Source organism: Mus musculus, chromosome 7 (genome assembly GCF_000001635.26).
Source record: "Mus musculus strain C57BL/6J chromosome 7, GRCm38.p6 C57BL/6J".
Lineage (NCBI taxonomy): Eukaryota > Metazoa > Chordata > Mammalia > Rodentia > Muridae > Mus > Mus musculus.
In genome coordinates, this window is record NC_000073.6 from 35705895 (window position 1) to 35728519 (window position 22625).

The 22625-nt window shown below is 45.2% G+C and overlaps 1 protein-coding gene across 3 annotated transcripts in view; it reads right to left on the minus strand.

Annotated features, from left to right (window-relative positions):
- Nucleotides 1-22625, minus strand: part of Dpy19l3 (dpy-19-like 3 (C. elegans)) — a 68961-nt gene that overhangs the window by 20395 nt on the left and 25941 nt on the right. For 2 of the 3 annotated variants that reach the window (XR_001785529.2, NM_178704.3), the window contains exons 5-15: nt 21396-21517; nt 19397-19542; nt 16813-16936; nt 15651-15785; nt 10693-10824; nt 8232-8333; nt 6251-6324; nt 5967-6125; nt 2641-2763; nt 2166-2277; nt 1487-1543 (exon numbers count right to left, since the gene is read on the minus strand). Coding sequence is in view for 2 of the 3 variants with exons in the window: in NM_178704.3 (NP_848819.2) it covers nt 1487-1543; nt 2166-2277; nt 2641-2763; nt 5967-6125; nt 6251-6324; nt 8232-8333; nt 10693-10824; nt 15651-15785; nt 16813-16936; nt 19397-19542; nt 21396-21517 (1286 nt within the window). In the remaining variant the exon portion in view is untranslated. The remainder of the gene's footprint in view (nt 1-1486; nt 1544-2165; nt 2278-2640; nt 2764-5966; nt 6126-6250; nt 6325-8231; nt 8334-10692; nt 10825-15650; nt 15786-16812; nt 16937-19396; nt 19543-21395; nt 21518-22625) is intronic. The other variant, XM_006539906.2, reaches the window with a different exon arrangement.

Here is a 22625-nt window from a genome sequence, read left to right on the forward strand (position 1 = left end):
AGTGACATCATAAAAGAACTCAGCCTACAAAACATACACACACATACACACACACCCATCCATCCATCCATCCATCCATCCATCTACACATCCATCCACAAAAGACACACACACACACACACACACACACACACACACACACATATTCATACACACACACCCATCCATTCATCCACACATCTATACACAAAAGACACACACACACACACACACACACACACACACACACAGAGTCAGTCCCCAGTCCTGTACTACCCTGTCCCCACAGCTGTAGTAGGGACACCAGAACAACCCTGAGCGTCCTGAGGTTCGACCCACATAATTCCATGTAAAGGGGAAGTTGCCAAGTTGCTCGTTTGCCATTTAACCTTGTTTCACTTATTTACATAAGAGAGTGAAATTCCTGGAGCTGGGGGGCTCTGCCTGTGACAGCAGCTATTCTGACAGAACCCTGACTATCAACTGCAGTTCCCAAGCCTCAAGCCTTTGGACTACAGAACCTCGCGTTACAACAGCAGCAGTCTGGAGGCCGAGCTGCAGGCTGCCTCTCTCCTGACTGCTCTGACAAACTGGGGCCACTCCACAGTGGCCTGCAGTCTACTGCTCTAACTTAAAACCACACAAGACATATGAAAAATATGGTCAGGGTAGTGGTGTACACCTTTAATTCCAGCACTCGGGAGGCAGAGGTAGGCGGATTTCTGAGTTTGAGGCCAGCGTGTTCTACAGAGTGAGTTTCAGGACAGCCTGGGCTACACAGAGAAACCCTGTCTCGAAAAATCAAAAAACAAACAAACAAACAAACAAACAAACAAAACCCCGAATTACCAAATTGCCAAGTGGCCAGTGATCTCTGAGGGGTGTTTTGGGACACTTCAAGATCAGTTAAAGGAGAATATGACATTTCTCACTGCTTCAGTAACTTGTCTCTGGGTTGGGGGAAGGGTCAGTCTTTTTTGTTGTTGTTGTCTAATTTTTGTTTGGGTCTCACTATGAAGCCCAGGCTGGCTTTGACTACTGGATACTCCCATCCCAGCCTGTGTGTAGAGATTACGGGTGTGTACCACCACACCTGCCACAACATTAACCTTACATTGTTTATTACATGTGTCCAGCCCTCCGGAAGACATGTATCTAATGAAGTGAGCAGGTTAAAGCTGGCCCTATCCTTAAACCACTCACTCTGCATAAACCAGGCAACAGGAGAAATTCGTTCTGCCTTCTTTGTTTCAAAATATGTCTGAAAACACTTTCAAAACCTTGCTTCCAGTAAGAGTTGAAATGAACAGAATGGCTTTAAAAAAAAAAAAAAGATTTCTTTTTCTTTTCTGAATGGCCCCTTTACTCTAATGCTGCACGCCTAAAAACTATGGGTTTTTAAACCCCAATCTCCCTATTAATGCCAACTCAGCAGGGCTTGAAGGCAGCCTCTGCAGATGCCGCAAGCCCCTCTGCTGCTAAGTGAAGAATGGGGGATCAACCTTACCTTATAGCACAGGTACAGCAGGGTGAGAACGGGCACCAGGTAGCGCAGGACCCAGATCTGTGGGACAAAGACTCTACTGAGATCACATGGGCCTCAAAGTCTGGCTCTGAGCATGCACGCTGTGTCTGCCATCCCACTACCCAATGAGCGTAGAGGGCAGAGCAGTTCTTCTTGGTCGCGGGCTGCTCAGCCTTAACATATAGACGCCAGAGAGTGTCTTATACAATAACTGTAATTCTGGATAACGGACTTAAAGTTTTAATTTCGCTTTTTATTACACTGCTAAGTTCTGTATATAGTGAACGTATCTGACATGAAAAAAAAATAAGTGAATTAAAAAATGTAATTGGTGACCTTGCCTCGAGTCCCTGCCCTGACTTCTCTCTGTGACAGACTGTGACCTGGGACATGTAAGCTAAGTAGAGTTGCTTTTGGTCATGGTGTTTTATCACAACAACAGAAAGCACACCAAGACAGAAGAGGACTCAGGGGTGTGAGGAAAATGAAGAGAATATTGAGGAGGAAATAGAGTACATTATATACAGGTATGAAATTGTCGAAAACCTGTATGAATTATAAAAAATAATCTGCTCTATGGCACCCACTGAAATGCCCGAAGGAGCGGACACGGAAGAAAGCTTAGAGCTCATTTCCAACGGGCAGACAGGACGACACTAACCCGCTTTGGGTTACAGAGATGAACCAGCCTCAGTAGCAGTTCCCAGACTTCAGAGCTGCACAGGCCGAAGGACGCGAACACACACATGTGGGAGGTCCACAGGTACTTCATCCTGAAACAGGAGAGCACAGGTCAGTGCTTGTGCGAAGACCTGGCCAGCGGGAGAGCAAGCGAGGGGGGAAGCTCACACACAGTGACCCACCCAGTCAGCCCTGTCTGTGCAGAAGCCATCGGCCAGAGTGTGACTCATCCATTCGATCACTCTCTAGGTGCGATCACACATGGAAACCCCTGAGGGATGTTTGCAGCTAAGGAAAAGCCCTGGCGGTAACGCTTCAGAGAGCGCCGAGAGTGCAGAAGGGCAGATCGCCAGGAGCAGAAACATCAAAGGCGGCTGTCAGATAACTAACTGGCTAGATGACACTAGTTCAAGAGCCGTCAAGTTTTGTAAATAAACCAGATGAGATGGAAGTACCTCATCGTACTCAACGCCAAGACCCCGAACAGAATGGTATGGATCAGGTTGTACGCAGCTTCTGGCTTCAGGTCAACAGCACGCTTTCTTGTCTGATCCATGGACTTCAGACTTGTGGAATCACTGGAGAAAACAGCCAATGAGCAACATTAAATCTGGATGTGTAGCACTGACAAAGGTAAACCCTGTTATTTCCCCTACGAGGAAATGAACTGGCATCCATCAGCGTGGAATCTGAGCCTTGAGATCGTAATATAAACTCCACTGCCTCGGCAGTGAGCAACGACTGTAATTCAAGCAAAAATTTAAACCGATTCATTTCTCTGATCAAGAATAACAGGAACAAGTCCTCTGCAGATGCCAGAGATGGGAGAGCTTTCTGAACGTTTTTATGAATTTCTGTTAGTATTTTTTCAAGATTTTAAAAACAAACAAGAATTAAAATAAAATGTATCCATTAACTTTGAGTTCAGTTAACAGACGGTAGGCCAGTCACCTACCAATGCTTCATTATTTGTATCCTATAGATGAATGTTGTCATTGTTAAAAGTGTGCTCTCATGATACAACTCAATAGTGTGAACGGTACCTCTACACCAATAGCGTGAACACTAACTCTTAACATCACTAAATTGTGCTCTTATTTATCTATTAATTTTATTTACCTATTTATTTATTTATTTAAAAAAAGATTTATTTCATTTATATGAGTACACTGTAGCTGTCTTCAGACACCAGAAGAGGGCATCGGATCCCATTCCAGATGGTTGTGAGCCGCCATGTGGTTGCTGAAAATTGAACTCAGGACCTCTAGAAGAACAGTCAGGGCTCTTAACCTCTGAGCCATCTTCGCAGCCCTTACCTATTTATTTTTGAACAGGGTCTCACTCTGTAGCTCTGGCTGGATTTGAACTCATGAATTCTCCACTTCAGTTTCCCACGAGTGCTAGCACTACAGGTACAGGAGTTAGTTTTTATACCTTTCTGTTTAGTTTTTATTTTTGTTTTATTTTATGTGTGTGAGTGTTTTGGTTGTATGCATGTGTATGCACCGTGTGCATGCCTGGTGTCCCTGGAGTCTGGAAGAGGGCACTGGATCCTCTGGGATTGGCTTTACAGATGGTTGTGAGCTGCCACGTGAGTCCTGGTAACTGAACCAGTCTCGTAACTTCTGATCAATCCCTTTGGCCTCAGTTTTAAAAGTTGTTTTTGCTTTTTGTTTTTTGGTTTTTTTTTTTAAAGTCATAACCCAGGGGCTAGAGAGATGGGTTTGTTTCCTATATGGCAGCTCACAGTGGTCGGTAACTCTGGTTCCAGAAGACCCAGATCCCTCTTCCGGCCTCTGAGGGTACTGCAAATGTGTTGTACAGGCATAACACACAGGCAGAACACCCATACAAATAAAAGAATCTTAAAAAAAAAACAAACAGGGGCTGGTGAGATGGCTCAGTGGGAAAGAGCACCCGACTGCTCTTCTGAAGGTCAGGAGTTCAAATCCCAGCAACCACATGGTGGTTCACAACCATTCGTAACGAGATCTGACTCCCTCTTCTGGAGTGTCTGAGGACAGCTACAGTGTACTTAAATATAATAAATAAATAAATAATAAATAAATCTTTTAAAACAAACAAACAAACAAACAAACAAACAAAACCAACAAACCAACCAGGCACTGCAGAAACATGCACATTTCTGAGTCTGAGGCCAGCCCGGCATACAGAGCAAATCCAGGATGCAGAAATCTTACCTCAACCCCTTCCCCCTTCCCCCTCACAACAACAACGATGACGGAAACCAAATCAGCCTCTGACACTGAGTTAGCTAGCACACATTAAGGAACTACCATTACCTAATTAACATAGGGCTTTTCCTCACAAACCTCCACCAGGCCGAGGAGGGCCCCCCAATGCCTCCATCTACAGCGATATAACAAATCAGCCCCGGATTCACACACCAGCACACCAGATAGGTCAACCTGGATACAGCCCAGGTCCTGCCTACCCTATGCACTTCAGTGACATCAACTGTGTCATCCAGACCAACTTCCTGTTTCCAGGAGCCGTGACTTAGCATACTGCAGGGCTGGTGAAGTATTTTCATAGTTCCTTTCAAGAAAGGTTTTTATTTATGTGTCTGTGTGTGAGTTCCTGGGAAGGCAGAAGAGGCCACTAGGTCCCCTGGAACGGGAATCACAGAGGTTGGGAGCCATGCCACACAGGTGCTCAGAACTGAACTCAGATTTTCCGGAAGAGCAGCCAGAACTCTTTCCTACTGAGCATCTTCCAGGCCCTGCTTTATTCTGAATAAGCGTAAGTCGTCCAGACTCACGCTACCCAGTTTTCCTGCCTGGAAATCACAGCTCACTGGCATTTGAAATGGCTGTGGAACTACACAGGAAAGGAGCCGTACCACACTCTCATGGATGACAGCTGCTTCAACTTTTTAATTTTCTTTCATTGGAATACAGATTTTAAATGCAAAACCCATCAGCTTGATCAGAGGTATTCTACAAGCCTGCCAACCCCCCCTCTTACTCCCTGATACTCTTTTCTGTAGATGGGAGATGTGCTATGTTTTAAATACAGGCAATGAATGCATAAAGGTGTCAGTAAATGCTCATAATTATGGCTCATACCAAATGTATGAACTTTCAAACGAGACCTGAGGGAACAAATGAACAATAATTAACTTTATTTTTCTGGTACCCTGGGCTTTGGGCAGCTAGACAAGTGATGAACCATTGGGCTAATTTCTTTTCCCTTGTTATTTTGAGTCTAAGTTGCCCACATTGGCCCTGAACTCATTTTAGTGCAGGGTGACCTTGAACTTGTGATCCTCCTGTCCCCATTTTCTGAGTTATTAGGCTCTCAGGTCTGTGTCACCAAATACAAAGTTCTCAGTTGAGAACTGTGTGATGGAGTTACTAAAAAGATATCTCTGTCTCTCTGTCTCTCTGTCTCTCTCTCTCTCACACACACACACACACACACTCACACTAACACACTGACCCAAAACAAAAACAAAACCCCTCATGAGGCTAATCATTAAAACCAAACCAGACTCATGAATCAATACCAACAACAGGTAGTGATGGCAGATGCCTATACAAAGGTCTTGGTTTTCTACACTTAGTGTGGTTTTCTCAAGCACGCCAGCTCCACAGAACCCAGCCCACTAGGCGTTCTGTCCACCCTAAACTGGGTGTGTCCTTTCTAAAGAGGAGCAGAGCTCTGATGCTGTGTCTGCTGTCCCCATTTTCATCCTCCTTCTCTCCCTCCCTCCACATCTCCCATCATCAACAACTTCATCAAAGTGTTAAAGTCCTACCTGAGATTATGAAAGGCTACAACGGATGCTGTAACCACTGTGACCACGAGGACAAACATGTATGCGTAAAAAAGCAGTGTCTCCGAGAGCCTCTGGAACGTGTTGAGAGGCAGGAGGCCGAAGGCCTCCTCACACAGATAGAGATTTGCATCGAAATCCCTGGGGAAGGAAGGCAGGGCGAGAAGTTACATCCAAGCCAGGCATTGCCGAAGGCCCCAGGACTCCAGGTTAAAGCCCCCACGGCTTCGTATGAAACTGAGGGCACACTCTCACGCCAGTCCTACCTTGTTGCTCCAAACCCAAATTTGGCCTTCAGAAATTTAAAGATGTGTTCATCTGACTTCAGGTTAAGAACTTTCTATTAGGAAGAGAGAGAAGGAAGTGAGCTCTTAGTGTCCTGGGCGTGGTTCCTGGTCACCAGTGATGAATGTGGCTCAGAAGGAGGCCAGTCCACAGTCAGCTCCCCAGACTCAGAGATGCCTTATCTTCCCTCCCCTTTAAAAGGTTCCCCTTGATTCAAACATCTGCACAGCACGGGAAGCAGATAAAAGAAAGGTGTCCTTTTTTAGTTTTAGATCAGAAAATCAGCAAAATGACTTGAAATTTCAAGCAGGTAAGTAGCCCGTGTGGCTGTCAGGTTTTGGTTCTGGGGACACAAATGACTCAATCACATATAACTCTGGACAGAAGTAAAGCTAAGATGTACCTACCCCAGCTCTAGTATTCATCATTAGTGATTGTAATTTTAATTGATATAATTTAATTTTTTACTTATGGACTATGAAAACCCACGTACTACAAACAGTTGGAGCTGGAGAGATGGCTAAGAGCCTATACTGCTCTTGCAGCAGACTGGGTTCCTAGCACCCAAATAGGGTAACTCACAACTGTATGTAACTCTAACTTCAGAGGATCTCACGTCCTTTTCTGACCTCCATGGGCACTGCTCATATGCACAGACCCACCCACAGACACAAACTGTTGATATTCTGTCTGGACTACACCCCTACAGTTACCTGGCAACAGCCAGGTAGGCCTAGCCCACTATAAAAAGGGGCTGCTTGCCCCCTCCCCTCTCTCTTACTCTCTTATTCTTTCCTCTCTCCCTTGCCTCTTGGCCCCCTTGCTTCCCTTCTCCCCCCCATTCCCTTCCCCCTTCTCTCCAAGCTGTCATGGCTGGCCTCTACTTTTCTACTCTCTCCTTCTCTCTGCCTTTCTCTGCTTCTGCTACTCTCTTAACTCCCCTCCCCATGCCCTAAATAAACTCTATTCTATGCTATACCATCGTATGGCTGGTCTCTCAGGGGTAAGGGATGCCTTGGCATGGGCCTGCCGAGGCATCCCCTTCCCCACATCTCACCACACTCCCATAGAACATATATTAATACTCTTTATCTTTTTATAATCACAATATTGGTACCCTATGACTCGGATCTAGAAACAACAACAGATCCATGCTCGTTAATCCAGATCTGGTAAGTCCCATCCCCCTTGGTCAGAGTGACCATCTGCGTGGTCCCAGAGAAGATTTCTTATTTCTTGAGCTCAGAGCTACTCCTGGTGCTGCCCTGTCCCTCGTTTGTTGGAGACAGTGTCTCTCTTGAGGCTGAGAATTCCAGGCCGACCTGGACGACTGCTCTCTGGCTCAGCAGCACCAGCTCTGAGCATTAGACTTTAGTTCCCCCCCACTCCCCGCCCTGCCCTTGGGTCAGTCTGTTATAGCTTAGAACTCCCCCCACCCCTCTCATTTGCAGCTGGTTCAGCAAGTTTGCCGGAGAAGCAAGTTTGGCTCCACCCCCTGCCAGAGACCCTACTTGCTGCAGAGTTAGTGGCACTGTTTGAGGAGGCTCAGAAGGTGTGGTCTTGATACAGGAAGTATGCTGTCGCTGGAGGTGGGCTTTGTGAGCTCCCAGTTTATAAGATGGCTTGTAAGATTGACAAAACAGCTCAGCCTGTTTGGCCCACCATTTTGAACAGTAACCCTCCTGAACTGTTAGGCCAAATAAACTGTTCTCTAAGTGGCTTTGGCCATGATGTTTGTCACAGTGACAGAAAAGCAACTAATATAGATAGGTCCTGAAAGGGAGGAGAGATGAAGAACTAAAACCAACAGAGCTGAGTGTGGCTCTCGCTAGGTCAACCACGACTCGCAGTGATTCAAGTATGCTTTATAAATGAGAACTAGTCCTAATTAAAAGTTCAAAACTTAACTATAATACCATAAACACACTTCAGAGATGGATTAAATCTCACTTATTAACATACCTTAATAATGTTGTTGAGAAAAAGTGTCAAACAGAAAACTAGAAGCAAATGCAACAGTAGTTTCCAAATTCTAGTCAGGAAGGATCCAGTCTTCAGGTTTTTCTAGAAATTAAAAAAATTATTTTAATTTTAAATTAGCATTTAAATAAACTTTAACGTTACTATAAGTTCATAGCATTTGAGATTGCTTGAAGATTTAAAATGCTGGCTCATGCAACACACACAGGTAAATGTATATAGGAAAAAATAAACCCTACTTCATGGGGTCTCTTTTCCTTTATTTTAATAATTTTTCATGTGATCTGAAATGGGGCAGAGGGCGGGATATTGGTGGCTAACAGTCTAAGCAGGGATGTGGGTGAGAAGGGTAAACTGGTGAGATAAGAAGACTAAGGGTGTTTGAAAAATCTTGTGGGAATCTACTACTTTGTAAAGTAATTTAGAAATGTAACTAAATAAAGAAGGAGTCTGAACAGCGGTCACCTGCATGGATGAACAAGGCTGCCCCTAGAAGACACAGGTTATGCAATGGAAATCCCAATCAACAAATGGGAGACCTCCCTATGAGTTACTGGACAGGAAGGCCACACCCAGAAGACCCTAAGACAATACAAGCCCTTGACTGTCATGTGAAGGCCCTACTGGTGAAGATACCACACATGTGGGTTGTAGGGACAGTGACCCGGTGCTGAGTTTTCACGGTGCAGGATGGTGTCTTACCCAGCACTGCCCTTGTGCCTGCCGGGCAAGGCGGCTCCCACTGGTGTGATGGCAGCATGGCTGGTATGGGAGCAGCCAATTGCTTTCTGATTAGATGAGGACTATTCACCAGGAGGGAAGTCATGACCGGTTCTGTAAACTTAATACACAGCACATGGCTGGGGAGGTTACTAGTCTTGGGGAAAACCTTCGACTGCTGTTCTGTGGAATGGTCGTGTTATCTAATTATCTGCTGAATATTTACACTTATATCTGCACATCTGTGCTGCTCTCAAGCTTGGTCAAAGAAGCCTCTCCTTGTAGTGGGCAGTGGTTAATGCAGAGACTCACGACTGCCTAAGAAGTATTCAGACTCCAGGAGTTTATCCTTAAATGAGACGCCGGTATCGCACCCCCACCAAGGCTCAGACAACGCCAGGACAGAGTGGGTGGGAAGAATGTGAGAGTGGGGGAGAGGGAGAATAAAGCTCTGAAATGCTATGTACTCATGCATTCCCATTCACAAAAAGAGGGTGGCTACCTTCGTAAGAGCAGCACAACTTCAAGTCAGACATGGTCCCAGTCTGGCTGGGGGAGCGGCTTGTAAGGCCCACCCCTAGCTGAAGAGCTACTGGCAGCTGATGGCTGATGGGAGATGGACAGATGTAATTCAGAGGCTATGGCTCCCACTAGGCTACCCATGCTGCAGTTGATGCCCCCGGAAGCCATTTGTATAAAGTTAGCACTAATTGGATTCAGCAGGTGATTTTATAAATAAAAGACAAAGTTGGAAGGGGGATGTGTGGGGGTTTCTGAGGAGAGACTGAAGGGTCACACAAGCGGAAGTATTTATGATCAAAATATACGTGTGTGAAATTCTCGGAGAATTAAAAATATACAGGAAAGAATTTTACACAATATTTTAATAGCTTACAAGGTGCCCCATGCCCTTGGAAATTTTTGTTTGGAATTCTTTCAAATTTAAAAAGTTAATTTTAATTCATTTCAGTAACACTAAGAGGGAAGGTGACACCAGGAAAGGGTGGCGCCATCCCGGATGGCAAGGGATCCAGACCTGAAAGGCTGTCACGGACACACTGGCACTACAGATTACATATACAGTTTCTTTTTCTTTCTTGTATTGCGGCGTTACATCTATGACAGATAATAACATAATTCAAATAAGTGCCCTTGGCTGATGCCTGAATTAAGGTTTCAATTGCATAAGAAGCCATCACTGCTAAAAGGGGAGAATGACCTGAGAGCTTGAAACAAATGTTTCACTTCAAAAGTGAAAGTACCCTTTTAAAGGAAAAGTTACTGTCACCCTGCTGGCCCTCCCTACTGGGAACTGGGTCAGGTTTCCTTTGAATTAAAAATGAAAATAAGGTCCAGTGAGCCATACACTCAAAAATAGATTTTATAGGGCTAGAGAGATGGCTCAGCGGTTAGGATCATGTACTATTCTTGCAGAGAAACCCTTGGTCCCCAGTACCTACTTGAGGCAGCTCACAACAGCGGGTAACTACAGGTCAAGGGGATCTGATGTCCTCTTCAGGTCTCCATAGGAACTGTACTCATGTGCACATTAGAAAACACACACACACACACACACACACACACACACACTCACACACACACACACACACACTCACACACACACACACACACACACACACATACATACACACAGAGAGGGGGGAAGAGGGGAGCTAAAAATTAAAATCTTATAACATCGTTTATAAAAATTAAAAAGTCCTACCTGAAGTTTTCTTACAATTAATACTGAAAGGTTAAAACTGATGAGCAACGATCCCAGAATCATGGAGTTAAAGAACTGAAGCGTGCAGACGAGGAGCAGGCAGCTTATCTGTATCCCGTACAGCCAGGTGGCCTGCAACAGAGATGGAGATCTCATTAGGAGATCGAGACACCCGACAGTGTTCACACCTCAGGCTACAAGCAGAAAGCAAACCTAGTTCCAAGAATCGTCGTCTCTAAAAGGACGCCCCGTTATACAAATTCCATTTGTTTTTCACTTTCAACAACGAAAAAAAGCTTTAAAGATGTCTATGCACATGTGTGTGTGCAGGTCTTCATGTGAGTCTGAGCATGAGTTCCCACCATGACGATAATGGACTGAACCTCTGAAACTATAAGCCAGCTCCAATGAAATGTACTTTATTTTTTATTTTTTTTAAAGATTTATTTATTTATTTATTTATTTATTTATTTATTTATTTATTTATTATATTTAAGTACACTGTAGCTGTCTTCAGACACTCCAGAAGAGGGCATCAGATTTCATTACGGATGGTTGTGAGCCACCATGTGGTTGCTGGGATTTGAACTCAGGACCTTCGGAAGAGCAGTCAGCGCTCTTAACCACTGAGCCATCTTGCCAGCCCCCGAAATGTACTTTATAAGAGTGGCCTTGGCTCAAGATGTCTCTTCACAGCAATTAAACATCATGACATCTTTTAAAAACTGAATTGATCGTTTTTCAATTCCATACTCATATCAGACCTGGGGGGAAAAAACGGCAATTTTGTGAAGCAGCAGTTCTGACACAGCTCGGCTGCAAGCTTTTAACCTCAGAGGAAACCAGTCTGCTTCGAGCATGGAGAAGTGAGGCCTGCAGGCTTTGCCCTGCCTGGTGTCACCAGGAGCTCAGGGCACAGGGTGACAGTGCTTTTTAGGAGTATACTGCACCTAACTGTACACAGACAAACATTAAACAGAACAGCAATTGATAGAAAGGCAGGGCCGAGAGTCAAAACCCAACACAGTTCCCAAGAAAGGCAATGCGGGTTCTCACTGGAGCCTAACATTTCATACAAACTGCATACCCTACTATACAGCCTAACTTTCTCACACCAGTGAGTAGTCTGTGAAAACTTGAACTTCAAAACATTACATAACTGTGAAGATCTGATTCTGAAATACACCTCCAAAAACAGGCTTATGTTTTGAAGGCTGCTGGTACCTTAAAAAATTTGGGGGGAGTTAATACATGTACACAGTAAATCTGATCATATGTGGTCCGTTTCTATCCCATGTCCCCTAATAGACTCCCTCCCAAATTCAGGTTTTTGTTATTGATAACCCATTAAGTCTAGTCAGTGCTGCCCATATGTGAGGCACCCATCAGTGTGTGGAAGACCTACCAGGGCCACGTCCTCAGAACAGGATGGCCCCTCCCTCAGCAACTATCCACTACCAGCAGCTACTGAGGAAGGGGTAGGGACTTGATGCCAGGATTTAGGCTGGCTTGACCTTTTGTGGGTCTTGTGCAGACAACCCCAGCTGACAGAGGCTGAAGAGCCGAGTCTTTGGGAGAAAGGCCAGCAGGGAAGGCAGCCACTACGGCCACCAGCAGCTATGCCTGGCTTGGCTCTGATCTGCTTCCTGCCTGCTGATGCTAACAAGAGGCTGCCTCAGGCTCTGGACACCACAGATAGGACCAACCCATCTCATCACCGTGCCTTTGCTAAGACAGACTGAAACCTCTCTGAAGCCACAGGACAAAATAAACATTTATTTACCGTTTTCTGTCCCGGCAGTGAGAAAAGTTACTAATATTACATCACATGAAAATATCTTAAGTTTTTAAGTTTAATTTTCTGTGTGTGAGCCGGATGCATACACCCCAGCTCCTTCTTCCCCCCAGCCCAGGCATTCCTATCATGTCTCCCTTTCCTGCCCTCTCCACTGAGTGCAATGCCTGCTGCCTCACCTAGGCACAGAGCTGCCGTGGGTGCAGTGCCAGGGCCTGTCCTGAAGATGGCACTGCCCAGCCCTCCTCCCCATCCTCCAGCCCTCACATCCCTCTGCCCCTCCTCCTATGATGCTCTCCAACCTGGGAGATGGGGGTTGAGAAGGATGTCCCATTTAGGGCTGAGCACAGTACCACATGTGCCTCTGACTAGGAAGCTCCTTAGCCCACTGACCTTGGCAGTGGAGGGCAAGCATGTAGTTGGCATGCTTTGAGGCCACCGTGGCAGGAGGGAAGGGATGTCACCACAGCTAAGTGGGGGCTGAAGTCAGATTCCCCGTGTGGTCTGCGGGAGAGAGGGAAAATTCCAGATTTTCTGACACTGCCTTGGCACGTAGCAGGCATGAGAACAGGGTGAGAACAGAAATCCAGGCATTCCCATGATCCCCTGCTGGCAGGTGGGAGTGGAGCTGCACGTGTTTGTAAGGTGTTGGCTGCTATGGGCTGTTAAATTCTGTCTTCCTAAATTTTCTCTTTTCTGGTCCTTGGCTAGGAGAATGTTGTTCATGTGAGTTTCGTGCCATTCTACTGCTATTTCTGGGTTTTTGAGTTTTCTTTCTTTCTTCCTTTTTTTTTTTTTTAAATTTTAGATTTGTTTATTTATTATATGTAAGTACAGTGTAGATGTCTTCAGACACTCCAGAAGAGGGAGTCAGATCTCATTATGGATGGTTGTGAGCCACCATGTAGTTGCTGGGAATTGAACTCAGGACCTTTGGAAGAACAGTCAGTGCTCTTAACCTCTGAGCCACCTCTCCAGCCCCCAGTTTTTGAGTTTTCTAATACCTACTCTTGGATCTATGAAGGAAAAGGAAAACCCAGGAGATTCATGGCCATATTTTCCGTCTGGTCTGGAAGTTTCTAGCTGTCTTAGGGTTTTACTGTGAGGAGACACCATGACAACAGCAACTCTTATAAAGGAAGACATTTATTTGGGGCTGGCTTACAGGTTCATTGTCGTCATGGTGGGAAGCATGGTGGCGTTCAGGCAGATATGGTGCTAGAGATGGAGTCGAGAGTCCTACAACTGCATCGGCAGGCAGCAGGAAGAGAAAGATACGGGGCCTGACTTGAGCATTTGAAATCTCAAAGCCTAACCCCAGTGACACACTTTTTCTAACAAAGCCACACTACTCCAACAAGGACACATCTTCTACTAGTGCCACTTCCTATGGGGGCCATTTTCATTCCAACAACCACACTAGTCATCTCCTTTCTTAACTCTGTGGTCAGTCATTTGCTTTGTGTACTTGGGACTGGAACAAGAAGTGTGTGCATTCTCTCTTGTCTGCACTCCAGCTCTCCCTTTCAAAAACTACTTTCATCTTACGGATATGTGTGTGCACATATATGCAGGAGCCCGAGGACGGCAGAAGACTCGGCAATCAAAGCTGCAGGCAGCTATAGGCAGTTAGAGCTACCAGGAAGGTGCTGAGAATCAAACCCTGAGTCCTCTGCAAGCTAGTAGGCATTCTGACATGCTGAGCCATCTCTCTAGCCAGTAACTCTCTTTTAAAAAGATTGAATTAAAAAAAAATGGCAAGTATCTTGTCTGAGAGTTACGTACCTATGACTGAAATGAATACTATCAAGCCAAACCGAGATTAAAGGACAGCACTCACTAGAAGACAGATATGCCTTTGTTTACTTATATCAAGTGTTTGACTAGTCAAACAAAACAAAACAAAACAAAACACATATTCTATGTATTAGGAGAATGTGCCTATAAAAAATTATAAAATATTATAGAAGAAAACAATTGTTTGGTCAGGAATGGTGGCTCATCCCTGTAATCCCAGCACTGAGGAGGCTGAGGCCAGAGGACTCCTGAAGGCTCCAGGGTCAGCTTTATAGGGTAAGACCCTGTCTCAAGATGGCTTAGCAGTTGGGTACTTGGGTCCTGGTACCAGCAGATCACTTGCTGCTTCTGCAGAGGCTCCAGGTCTGGTTCTCAGCACCTACATCTCAGCACATAACCAGCCCTAACTTTCATTACAGGGGACTTGGAGCCCTCTTCTGGTCTTTGCCGATACCAGGCACACATAGGGTGTACATATATACATGCAAGCAAAACACTGATATGTGTAAAATTATAATCAATCCTTTTTTAAAAAAATCAAAATAAACACCTCCAAAAGAATATATGCCCTGTTGAGTTATATATTTAAAAAAATAGGTACCCCATATTAAGAAAACTCAAGAGCTATGGCTGTATTTTAAATTGTAAGCCATAGTTATAAATGGAAACTGACTGAGACACTATGTCTTACTTAAATAGATGTACATGCAAATGATTGATTGATTGATTGATTGATTTATATTATTTGCCTGAATGAGTTTAGGTGTATCATGCGTGTGTAGTGCCTGTGTAGGTCAGAAAAGGGCCCTGGGTCTCCTGGAGTTGGATTTGCAGGTATGTAACTCTATATGAGCTGCTATGTGAGTGTGGAGTAATGAATACCGGTCCTCTGTAGGAGCAGTAAGTGCTCTAAACTGATGAGTTATCTCTCCAGGACCTAGAGGCACTATTTAACTTAAAAAAATGTTGATGGGCTGGTGAAATGGCTTAGCAGTTAAGAGCACTAACTACTCTTGCAGAGGACCCAAGTTCAAGTCCCAGCACCCACACGATAGCTAACAACCATCTGTGACTATGGTTCCAGGGGAATCCTATGCCCTCTTCTGGCCTCTGTGGATACTGTGTGCACCATGTGGCAAAGATACATATATGCAGGCAAAGCATCCACACACATAGTAAGTGTCAAAAAAATATGTTGAATTGTCAAACTGGGCTGCACATCAGTTCGTAGCTTCAGGCGACCACAGCCTGAGGACACAGGTCAACAGTTTTACCTTTGTCACAAGTCTGTATCAGTTTCCATCCCAGCCTACGACAGAGCCACTCAAGGGTGTGCACCGAGGAGCGGAAGGCAGGCAGTGCTCACCTTCATGGCCGGCAGCATGTCCAGGGAGTCCAGGATGAACAGCACCAGTGCCTGCAGCAGCATCATGAACTGGTTAAATTGCCATGTCAGGCTAAAGAGAAAAGTTGATACGAAAATGGCAAGAAGTGTCAGCCTCTGTGGGAACAAAAGAAAACAGACCTTTGAAGGATTCTCATCTCCAGTCTTCAATTGTGCACTTAAGTTTTCTCCAGAGTAGCCAATATCCCCATAAACGAAGTAGAGGAGGCAGGAACTGTTGCTTTGAAACGCTTTGCATTTATAATACGAGCTCCAAATATCCCGAAGTGATATTCTCATATAAATATTCACATATGGTATGTGCATTCCACTCTGATCTCGAGGCCATAATACAGCAAACCACATCTCAAAAGCAACGGATTAGCAACCCTCAGTTTTGCAGAACAATGTGAGCTCCCTGCATCTACTTGAGGGTGGGTTGTAAAGCGGACATTTTTCACTTGACATTTTCCTGGCAAAGAAGGAAAAAGTTCAGAGGGAGAGGGCTTAACTGGGTGAAGAGATGGCTCAACAGTCAAGAGTGCTTGCTGTTCTTGCACAGGGCATGGGTTCAGTTCCCAGCATCCAGGGTGCTCACAACCATCTGTAACTCTGGCCTGAGGGGATGAATGCCCTTCTCTGACCTCCACGGGTACCAGGACCCAAGTACCTACATCCACAAACACATGCATGCACACATAACTTAAAAATAACAAATCTGGCTATGGGATGAGAGCTGTCCCTATGGACTGTAGGATTTTTTCTTAGACAAAACCAGCAGATTAAAAAGTACCCTAGAAACTTTGAGCTGGCAAGACAGCTTCATGGGTGGAGACACTAAGAACCTCAGGGTCTTACAGATGGCAGGATCAAAAATAACTCCCCTGAGTTTTTCCTCTGAATGCTGCATGTGGCACCCAACACACCTGGACACACAGATACACACACAGAGACAACACACACGCATACACTCTCATACATACTCACTTGTAACCAACACTCATATACTTACACTCATACACACTCACACACATTCGCTGGTGTACACACTCTCACACAGACTCATGTATCCATACACACACACACACACACACACACACACACACACACACTTACAAGTAATTAAAGTGTTCTAGAAACTTACTTCAGAAAGAGGCTGTAAATTTGGTCTCAGGAAGTAGGTAATTGCTGCAATCTGAATTGCAAAAAAAGGCAGAGCCCAGTTCTCCCTCAGCGGGATGGTAAACTCGACTCTTGTGGTGTCTATTCTGTAGGAAGAGAATACAGACAGCCAAAATAACAGCCAGGATTGTCCTTGCAACAATTTCCTCAAGGAATTCCAGCAGGAAAGCTAGAGGGCCGTTAGTTGAGGGACACACAGATTCTAGCCACTGGCTCTCAGTAGCAACTGTCATCATCATCAATCATCATCAATATTGTCCTCATGGCATGAAATTGGTACCAACAGCATCAGACCTGCCCTTGTTCCTTATTAGCTAAGTGGTGGAAACCAGCCCATGTTAGCCAGGGTACCGAGGCCACGGAGGCCCACACCAAGCTCCTCCTCACTGTTCTCTAGATGCTGTAGGCAAACACTTTCTTTGCTTTTAAAGATTTTTGTTTTATGTATATGAATGTTTTGCCAGCAGTGGCCAGAAGAGGGCACTGCATCCCCTAGAACTGGAGTTACAGGCCATCATGATCTGCAGTGTGGGTACTGAGAACCAAACCTAGGTCCTCTGCAAGAGCAGCCAGGGTCAAGCCATCTCTCCAGTCCCCAAGGCTCTCCCCTTCTTAGTGGTTTATGTCTGACACTGAGGCTTGCTGATGGCCTTTTCAAATGAATTACCCCACTGGAATGTAGTCCTCCTCCAGAAGGCAAGAGGAGGTAAGCTTTCACCTCTTTTTAATTCAATCAGTTCTGAGAAACACACATGTACAGACTGGGTAATTGATAACAACCTCAAAAAAAAAAAAAAAAAAAAAAAAAGACAGGCCGTTCAGAGTGTGAGAGCACAGGTGACGCCCTTCTGAGTCAAGGTTCACACCTCTAAGGAGAGGTTATAGTATCTACCTTGTTTTATTGTTTTATTTTCAGACAGGGTCTCTCTATGTAGCCCTGGCTGTCCTAGAACTCACTACATAGACCAGGCTGGCCTCGAACTCAGAGATCTGCTTGTCTCTATTTTTGGCACACCACCAAACTCAGCCCCATGTCGGGCTGTTAATAGAATAGATTTTGTAAAGTGCTGAGCACATAATAAGCACTCGCTAGACTTATAATAAAAAATAACTTTTGTAGAGCTGGAGAAAGCACTTGCTGTTCTCGCAGGGGGTCCAGCTTTAGGTCACAGCACCTACATGAGAGCTCACAACTGTTTCTAACTCTAGTTCCAGAGAATCTAATACCTCCTTCTCCTGCCTTCATAGGTACCAGGCACACACATGGTGCATATACATATGTAGGCAAACACTTAAATATGTAGGACTAAATTTAAAAGTATTTTTCATAAGGTTAAGAAGAAAATATATATTTTCTTCAATTCAACAATTCAATATCTTTCTTTAAGGCCAGGGTCTCATGTAGCCCAGCCAGGCTGGTTGGTGATTTGCTATAATTCAGGGTGCCCTGAGACTTGTGGTAACCCTCCTGCCTTAGCCTTCTGAGTGCTAGAATTATACGGTATAAGCCAATAATCTTGCCTGCTAATACTCTTGAATATATGGAAATATATATTGATAATGCTAAATAACAAACGAATTACATAATAGCACAGCACTGTGTATTTGCTGCAAATCCTGTCATGATGGACAGGGAAGCTGGGTGTGCTGGGGAGGCCTTAGCAGCTAGGAAAGCAGAGGTAGAAGGATCTGAATTCCAACCCTGCTTGAGCTACAGAGGGAGTTTAAAGACAGCCTAGCAATGTAGTGAGACCCTGTCACACAGCTTAAAAGTTACCAGGAAAATTTGGGACATAGTTTAGTAGCAGAATGCCTCCAGAGCAAATACAATACCCTGGGGGCAACACACACACAAACTCACATACTCAAACACTATCACACACATACATGCACACTCACACACAGATATTCACACACTCTCTCACACACATGCATGCACACACTTTCATACACACACAAACTCTCACATACACACTCATGCATGCACTCACACACATACACACTCTCTCACATATATACGTATACACACTCATACACACTCACACACACTTTCACATACACACTTTCACATACACACACTCACATACACATTCTCATATAAACCCACAAACCCATACAAACCTTTCACATATACTCACTCTCACACCCACCCACATTTATTTACACACACACACATAGACACTCACATACACTTTCACATATACACATTCTCACATACACTCACAAACACATTCAACACTCTCTCTCTCTCTCACACACTCTCTCTCTCTCACACACACACACACACATTCTCTCTCACACACACTCTCCCTCTCACACACACTCTCTCTCTCTCTCTCTCACACACACACACACACATTTACACACAGGCATTCATACACACCCACTCACACACCCTTACATTCACATGCATACTTTCACACACACCTCTCTACTGTTGAGGGAATACCTAAACTGTACGGTGTTCACAGGCATCCTCTGCATAAGAAAACAGTCACTTATCCTGACTTAAAACTAGGAAAGAGAACTGAACTGCCTCAACTCACCTGTTGGTGACGTACCAGAGGGCTGCCAACAGTCCCGACAGCCAGGTGCCACTAAGGAGCCAGCTGGTTATATAAAGGGCCGTGACATAGACTGCTTGGAGCCCGAACAGAGTGTAGATATAAAAATAAACAGGTTCTAGATATTTCTGTAAAAGACAACAGTAAAAACTGGTCATCAGGGCTGGGGACACAGCTCAGCCGTAGCCCGTGTGCCTAGTATCTTAGCTACTGTTCTCTTGCTGTGAAGAGATATAGTGGCCAACAGAAGAAAGTGTTTACTGGGGGCTCACAGTCTCAGAGGGCGAGTTCATGACCATTATGGCGGGAGCACAGAAAGGCAGACTAGAGCTGGACCTGTGAGCTTACAACTTGATCCACAAACAGGAGGCAGAGACAGAGCTAACTGGGAATGGTGTTGGCTTTTGAAGCCTTAAAGCCTACCCTCATCCAACACATACCTACTCCAAAAAGGGCACACTTCCTAACCTTCCCAAGCAGTTCTATCAATGGGGATCAAGCATTCAAACATACACCTCGCCTCGAACACGCCAGGCCCTTGGTTCATTCCCACACCATGAGAGTTTGTCACAGATATCCCAACCCTCCTTACTGGCATTAAAAAAATATATCCACAGAGAGGACTAAGGAACGGCCTCAGAGGAGCCTAGAGAAATAACTGGCTCACATGGTAGAGCCTAGAGAGCTGGCTCACACAGAGGGGCCTAGGGGGCCAGTTCACACAGAGGGGCTTAGGGAGCCAGTTCACAGAGGGGCCTAGGGAGCCAGTTCACACAGAGGGGCCTAGGGAGCCAGTTCACACAGAGGGACCTAGGGAGCCAGTTCACACAGAGGGGCCTAGGGAGCCAGTTCACACAGAGGGGCCTAGGGAGCCAGTTCACACAGAGGGGCCTAGGGAGCCAGTTCACACAGAGGGGCCTAGGGAGCCAGTTCACACAGAGGGACCTAGGGAGCCAGTTCACACAGAAGGGCCTAGGGAGCCAGTTCACACAGAGGGGCCTAGGGAGCCAGTTCACACAGAGGGGCCTAGAGAGTGAGTCAGTCCACATGGAGGGGCTCAGGGAGCTGGCTCAGTGCTTGAATGTGCATATGGATCTTGCAGGGGACCTTAGTTCAGTTGCCAGCACCTATGCTTGGCAGCTCACAACTGCTTGTAACTCCAGTTCCTGGAGACTCTAATTGTCTCTGGTCTCCGTATGCACCTACACTCACATGCACAAACCTCTACGCAGGCACACATACACACATATACATAGTCTAAAATAAAAGAAATCCTTATAGAACATGTCTGTAGGAAGGAAATGTTGAGCTTGCAGCTGGCCCCGGCAGCAGGATCATCACCGCTCTGCACCTATGAGCAAGCAGCTGTCTTTCTTCAACTGAGATGCAAGGAGACCTCCAGACAAAGCAAGGTCTAACCTTTCCTAATTCTGCCTCATTCATGTGAGAAGTGCTGATTGTGATCTGACGATTTCATGCATATTTTTTTAAATCATGAAGACAAGTCATAGAGACAGACGGTGGTGGGGCATGCCTTTAATCCCAGCACTTGGGAGGCAGAGGCAGGAGGATCTCCATGTGTTGGGAGTCCAGTCTGGTCTACAGAGCGAGAGGACAGCCAGGGCTACACAGAGAAACCCAGTCTTGAAAAAAAAAAAACAAAAACAAAAAACAAGAGGAACAGGTTACACATAGAGGAATGGTTACACTTTTTCAAATGAAACGATTTCTCAAGCTCTAGACTGCATGCATAATTATGATATAAGCCAGGAGGCTCTACTTGTAAAATAAAATAACAGTATCTTATAGGATTAAAAACAACAATGATAAACAAACAAACAAAGCAAACACAGCGCCCATATCGACGATTCTCTACCGAGGCAGCTGAAGTCAGGAGACCCGGAGTGAAACATCCTCTCTGAGGTAGCAGCATGGACCTACATCAGCCCCTACAAACTCAAGGACAGAGAACACTGCATACCTGTATGGGGAGAACTCTATATAAAACACTGAGAAAAACTTCTTGGTAAATGTTCATCCGTTGAAGGAGGTTGATCGTCCTCATGGATTCAGTTTTATTGTCATAGATTAAGCCATGGAAACCTAAGGGTGTGTGAAGACAAACCAAGAGTGAATGACAACCAGTGTATACTCCTCCATTCACCCGGCACGACACACTGCTCTAGCATTCCAGTCAGAGTGTGGTCAGAACAGCTCAGAGTGAACCACGGAGCCTGCCAACCCGGAAGGCTGGCACCACAACACAGGCGCACTTATGAACTTCTGAACAGAACCCCAACGGGGCGGCACCCCAACCTGATACAGGTGATGTCACGAAATCAAAAAGCATCTGCCCAGCAGGGGGACAATCAGAGTGGACACAAACACCTGTAGAACCGGAGAAAATCTCTGCCAGCTAACACCTCACACAGGTGATTAATATCTAGGCTACATTAAAAAAAACTGTAAAAACTGAACATCATAAAAATAAAACTGCTAATCAATAAATGGGCTAATGAACTGTTGAACAGTTTTCAAAAGAAAGGACAGAAATGGCTGATAAATATTTTAAAAAGTGTTAGCCATCATTAGCCATCAGGGAAATGCAAACTGAAACAACTTGAGATCTCATTTCGTGCTGGTCAGAATGGCCGTCATCAAGAAAGAAAATGACAACAAGTTCTGGAGACGATTCTAGGACAGAGGAACCGTTGCCAGCTCCCGGTGGGAGTATAAACCAGGACAGCAGCTGTGGGAACTAGGATAGATGGAGGCATCTCAAAAAACTAGAAACGACCACTGAAAATTAGAATGCCCCCCGCACATCCCCTGAGAAGCTATTGGCAATAATGTTAGTGGAGTCAGGGGATTGATTCCCTTTAATGGTATAACCACTGCAAAGTTGCCCAGGCTCCAGTAAATACCCAAAAATGATTATGCTGGCAACCATGTCTGAACTCAGTGGGTCACAAAGAAAATGAAACAAAACAAAACACCCCCCCCCCCACACACACACCCCACATGGAGGTAGGTGGGAACCTTGCTGGGAATGAAGCAAGGCTTAACGGATGCAGGGGAATGACAGTGGGTAATGGGGATGGTGAGAGTGACCAAAAGCATTATATACACACATGGGATTTGTCAAAGCATTTCTTATGAGAGAATTTCTTCTTCAAAACTACTCATTACAGGACCACTAGGCCTGGGCCAA